At 35.7% G+C, this 5,499-nt stretch overlaps 1 protein-coding gene across 1 annotated transcript; it reads left to right on the top strand.

Annotated features, from left to right (window-relative positions):
- The first annotated feature begins 307 nt into the window (after window positions 1-307).
- LOC112754266 (probable aquaporin TIP-type) lies at window positions 308-1,844 on the top strand. The gene is made up of 2 exons (XM_025801831.3): window positions 308-1,069; window positions 1,186-1,844. The coding sequence occupies exons 1-2, from the start codon at window positions 689-691 to the stop codon at window positions 1,555-1,557; spliced, it is 753 nt and encodes a 250-aa protein (XP_025657616.1). The 5' UTR covers window positions 308-688; the 3' UTR covers window positions 1,558-1,844.
- Window positions 1,845-5,499: the final 3,655 nt, after the last annotated feature.

The following is a 5,499-nucleotide window of genomic DNA, read 5'->3' as shown; positions in this document are numbered from 1 at the left end:
ACAAAAACAAAAAGTCAGAAATATATTTGTTTTTTTATTAAAAAATTTAAAGATATTTAATTTAGATTATGTAATTCGATTGGATTAAATCGAGTCTAATAATTATAATACAGACAATTAAGTTTATTATTGTTGTTATAATAAACTGATTTTGTTCTGATTTATTAAAAAATAAATTATTAACTTATTTAATAAAATGTTCAATTATTAGATGACATATATAAATATCTTTAAAAAAATATTTTTAATAACTTTATTAAAGTAGTCTCCATATTTTATTGGTTAACGATAAATCTTTAAACGAAGTTTAATACAACAGCGGATTAATTTTTTATAGCTGGACTAGGAATTACTGCGAAAAATAAAAAATAAAAATTTTAATAGATTATGAAATAAAAACTGACCAAAATAGAGGGGGACTCACACAGGCTGTCATGAAATAGCTTGTTTTGTTTTCGGGAAAACGAGATTCCTCTCATAATGCTTACTTGGCAGTTGGCACGATTACAAATCCATGATCAACTTCAACATGTATAACCGGGAACCGGCTCCAGCCGGTGGAACAAAGCGTAGTCCTTCTCCATATAACAGCAAAGTGAGAGCAGAAACGAAACACCAGTAGCAAACTGAGAGCATACACTACCCTTTCTTGCTCCTTCTCACTGTTGAGCTCACTCATTAGAAGAAGATGCCGATCAGAAACATCGCTATCGGAAGGCCCGAAGAGGCAACTCACCCAGACACCTTGAAAGCTGGACTCGCTGAGTTCATCTCTACTCTTATCTTCGTCTTTGCCGGTTCAGGTTCCAGCATCGCATACAACAAGCTCACTAACGATGGCGCCGCCACCCCCGCAGGCCTCATCGCCGCCGCCATCGCCCATGCATTCGCCCTCTTCGTCGCCGTCTCCGTTGGTGCCAACATCTCCGGTGGCCACGTCAACCCCGCCGTCACCTTCGGCGCCTTCGTCGGCGGCAACATCACCTTCCTCCGCGGCATCGTCTACGTCATCGCCCAGCTCCTTGGCTCCATCGTCGCTGCCTTGCTCCTCAAGTTCGTCACCGCAAGCGTAAGTCCGTTAAAGCCGTTACACACACACACCACCTTCGTAACTGTTCTCTGTTTTGTTTATTAGTATTATATTATTTTCTTACTAACTGTGGGTTTTGTTACGGTGCATCACAGACTGTTCCAGCATTTGCACTCTCATCAGGAGTAGGTGTTGGTGAGGCTTTGGTGTTGGAAATTGTGTTGACTTTCGGTTTGGTGTACACTGTGTACGCTACCGCTGTTGACCCCAAGAAGGGTAGTTTGGGAACTATTGCACCAATCGCAATTGGTTTCATCGTTGGTGCCAACATCCTTGTAGGTGGGGCTTTCGACGGTGCATCGATGAATCCTGCCGTTTCCTTCGGACCCGCCGTCGTGAGCTGGAGCTGGAGCAACCACTGGATCTACTGGGTGGGCCCACTCATCGGTGGTGGTATTGCCGGAGTCATCTACGAGGTTCTCTTCATCAGCCACACCCATGAGCAGCTCCCAACCACTGACTACTAGACAGTTAAAAAGGGATTCAGGAAATTTGTGTATTTGAGAAAAAAAAAGGGAAATCTTTTCTGTATGGTGGTTAATTTACCTCTTTTCCTTTGTGTTTTTTAATTATTATTATCATTATCACTCTGAAATTTCAGTTTGGACTTTGGAGGGTTGTTCCTTTTGTGTTGAATCGGTGGCCGTTGATCCTTGGTTCAGTGGTTGATGATGATCATCAACAAGTTTAGTTTCTCTTTTTTACCTTCATTTGTACATGGCCCACCATTCAAGTACTATTATTATTCGCTCTACTTGCTTCACTAGTTCACTTGCTTGTACCATTCCATTTTCTTATTATTTCTTTTCCCAATTTAACTAGGTATTTTTTAAATTGTTCTTTAATCAATTTTTTATTTTATTAATTAAAAAAATTAAAACAAACACATTTAAATAAATTTAATATTTTTTTATTTGAAATATAAATTTAAAAAATAATTTAAATTAAATTAGAATCCAAAAAATCAATTTTAAATATTCAAAAAACGAAAGCTAACGAAATGGTAGACCAGTTCACATGTAACTTTTAGTTAATGAAATTTGTTAGTATGTTAGTGTTTTTCTCAAGGTTCGAAAAATTGGACCAGTCATCAAATCGTTTTAACTATTGATTTATTGATTTATTAGTCATCAAATCGTTTTAACTATTGATTTATTGATTTATTGGTTCAACTGGTGATTCAATCGGAATAACTGTTTCAGAATAAAATAATAAATAAATTATATATAAATATCAAGTAATAACTGTTTCAGAATAAAATAATAAATAAATTATATATAAATATCATAAAACTTGATTATAGTCTAATATAAATTTTAAATATTTTTCAAATTTAAAACATTATATGAAATGTCAACTAAATTTATATGATCTTATCAAAATACAAAGTTAAATAGTGACAAGAGTAATGGTGCAAACAACAACAATACAACTAGAAATAATCATTAATCACTCCTAAATTAATTCAAAATAGTAGCATAACAAATAATCACCCCTAAATTAATTCAAAACAGCAGCATAACAAAATCACTAATACAAATCACAAATCACTTATCACAAATTCAAAATTCAAAACACTCAGTGCCATAATTCCATAACAAAACAACAGCAGCTTAACAAGTCACTAATCAGTAATCACAAATTCCAAACTCAAATCAGTAGCATTACAAAAGACCCAAGAAATCACAAATCACAAATTCAACCTCAAATCCCTGAAAGAGTAACACAGACTCAACTTTCCAGTAACCTCAAATCAGTAAATCAGTAATCAGTAAATCAGCATTGATCAAACTAAATGTATAACAGCTACCTTCAATTTATTTTTGTATTTTGCAACCCCTGGTTCTGTTTTGCAGTTTTGCTTCCTTCCACTTGATCACATTAGATGTATTGAATCTAATTGCCAACCCTTCATTTAATGGCATAGCCCCCTTAACTGAAAGCCACAATTTGGTGCAGCCCCACTTGCCTATTAATGTCTCCCACAATTTGGTGCAGAAGGTTGCATATTCAGCTTGACAAAAATGTCAGAGCTTCCATTTCCACCAACCTCAGAAATTCAACCTGAAATCCCTGAAAATAGAGTAACACAAACACAATGAAAATTAACAGCATGTTCTTAACCACAACACAAGACCATATCAGCAATTCTGCCTACAACAATTCTACCTACAGCATTCAGCCATTCAACAATATTGCAAAATAGAGTGAGTTTCCACTTTCCAGCATTAACAAAACAGAGTAACAAATTAACAATTACAAAGTAGCAAATTAAAAGTTTAAAATAGAGTAACAAATTAACAGAGAAAGTTCACAAAAATTGATGTTCACAAAAATTGAACAGTATCAACAATTCTGCCTCCATTCATGTTTCTGTATCAACTGAGGAAAAAAACTCCTAGGTTCGATGAGCAGAGAAAGTTCACAAAAATTGAATAGAAATCGAAGTTCACAGAGGAAGTTCACAGAGTATCAACTTCATGTTTCTTCATGTTTCTTATACTAAACAACAAACATAAATTGAAGACCGAAGAGGCGAAGAACGAAGAAGATGAGTAGAGGAAGTTCACAGAAGCTGAAAACGACGAGTCACTCACCTGGGTTCGATGGAGGGCTACTGGTGTTGAGGACCACGCAACGATGAAGACGATGAGAGGGCTATTGGTGTTGAGAAGATGAAGACGACGGAGGGCTGCTGGGCTGGGAATCAGGCGACGATGGACGACTACTGGTGCTGAGGACCAGGCGACGGCGGTGGCGCTGACGACCTGAGACCGCAGCGACGATGGAAGGCAACTGGGCTGGGAATGCTTCAGAGGGCTAGGTTAGGGTTCACTGTGAGACTGAGATAGTGAGATGAATGAATGGGGGTCGGGGGAAGAAGGGGGGTGCTTTACGAGCGGGTCGGGTCCGGTTCCATTTTTAAATTTTTTTTTTTAAATTAAAAAATGGCGTCGTTTAGAGGAATCGGCCGATTTTCGGCCAATTCACCGGTTTTCGAGCAGTTTTTTCTACTGTGGTTTTAGAGGAGGACCGAACCGCTTGTATCGCCGGTTTGCAGTTAAACCGGTCGAACCGGCCGGTCCGGTCCAATTTTCAGAACCTTGGTTTTTCTTAATGTATTTGTGATGATAATTTTTTTTTTGCGCATTTATTTATTTGATTTAGAATTTATAATGTTAATGTAATTTGGATATGTTAATATTTAATTTTAGATATTTTTATGTTGTTCAATTAATTTTGAATATATTTATATTATTCATTATATATTTATATTATTCATTATGTTTCAGGTCCGTATATAAATTTTTTAATATAAACTTTGGATACATTGATAAAATAATTAGCATGCATTTTTATAATTTTGGATGTATTTATTTTATTCATTTAGACTTAGATATATTTATGTTGTTCATTATATTTTCAAGTTTATATATAAGTTTTTTGGCATGAATTTTAAATGTATTGTTAAAATACTTAGTGTGTCTTTTTATAATTTATTTTAATTTATTTTAAAAACTTATGTGACTTTGAAAAATTAATGCAGGAAAAATGGTTACAAATTTTACGGTATGATTTATGAAAAATCAGTATATTATATATAAGTGGTTACAAATTTTATGGTGACAAGTATTGTAACACCCTACCATACAGAGACTTATGCTTAAGTCATAATTCAGAGATGGCAAGGTATTACGACCTCTAAAACAAAAATTTAGTACGTATAGTAGTATGAATGATTGATTGTAACTAGGAGCCTTGTAGAAAAAAGGGGTAAACAAAAACCGCAACTCGAAAGCACAACACTCCGATCACTAACACAACGAGCAAAGGATAAGCTAACGCAAGATCATATATATAAAGAGTATCAAAAACAGGAATATCAAGACTCAAAATCCGGCGGCGAAGATAACCGGTTCGAGCATAGCAATATATACATATAATAAAATAAGGGAAACCCCAAAGGAAATCCAAAGGGACACAAATACAGAAATCTAATCTCCAAAATCCCCCTCTAGAAGGAGTCATCACAGTTTGTATTATTTAATGGAGATAAAAGTATCTAAACAAAATATATATCCCAAAATAGAGTCCCGAGAACAAAGGATCTTCGCTAATCCAGAAGTCTCCAGCATGCCTCAACGAGAAGCCTCGCGTCCTGCATCTGAAAACCACAAAATCCGCATGGGTGAGAACCAGAGGTCCCCAGCACGGTAACAGCTTCCACATATATAATACATAATAATAGAGGAAAGCCGAAGGCAATCCTAGAACTTCCTCCAGATAATATCAAAGCTTATAAACAAGCTAAACCGTAAGTGGCAACTGACTAAAGATTCTTCAGTCTAACTAATACTTCCCTTTCCAATTCCTTCAGACCTCCCAACCACCAGCAGGAGTATAATATA

Source organism: Arachis hypogaea, chromosome 16 (assembly GCF_003086295.3).
Source record: "Arachis hypogaea cultivar Tifrunner chromosome 16, arahy.Tifrunner.gnm2.J5K5, whole genome shotgun sequence".
NCBI classification, from domain to species: Eukaryota; Viridiplantae; Streptophyta; class Magnoliopsida; order Fabales; family Fabaceae; genus Arachis; species Arachis hypogaea.
Note: the sequence above shows the minus strand (reverse complement) of the source record. Positions and strands in the feature narration are given on the sequence as shown.

Coding starts and splice junctions, on each gene's coding strand:
- LOC112754266 (XM_025801831.3), top strand. CDS start 689: ATGCCGATCAGAAACATCGCTATCGGAAGGCCCGAAGAGGCAACTCAC. Junction 1,070..1,185: donor TCAAGTTCGTCACCGCAAGC/GTAAGTCCGTTA, acceptor GGTGCATCACAG/ACTGTTCCAGCATTTGCACT.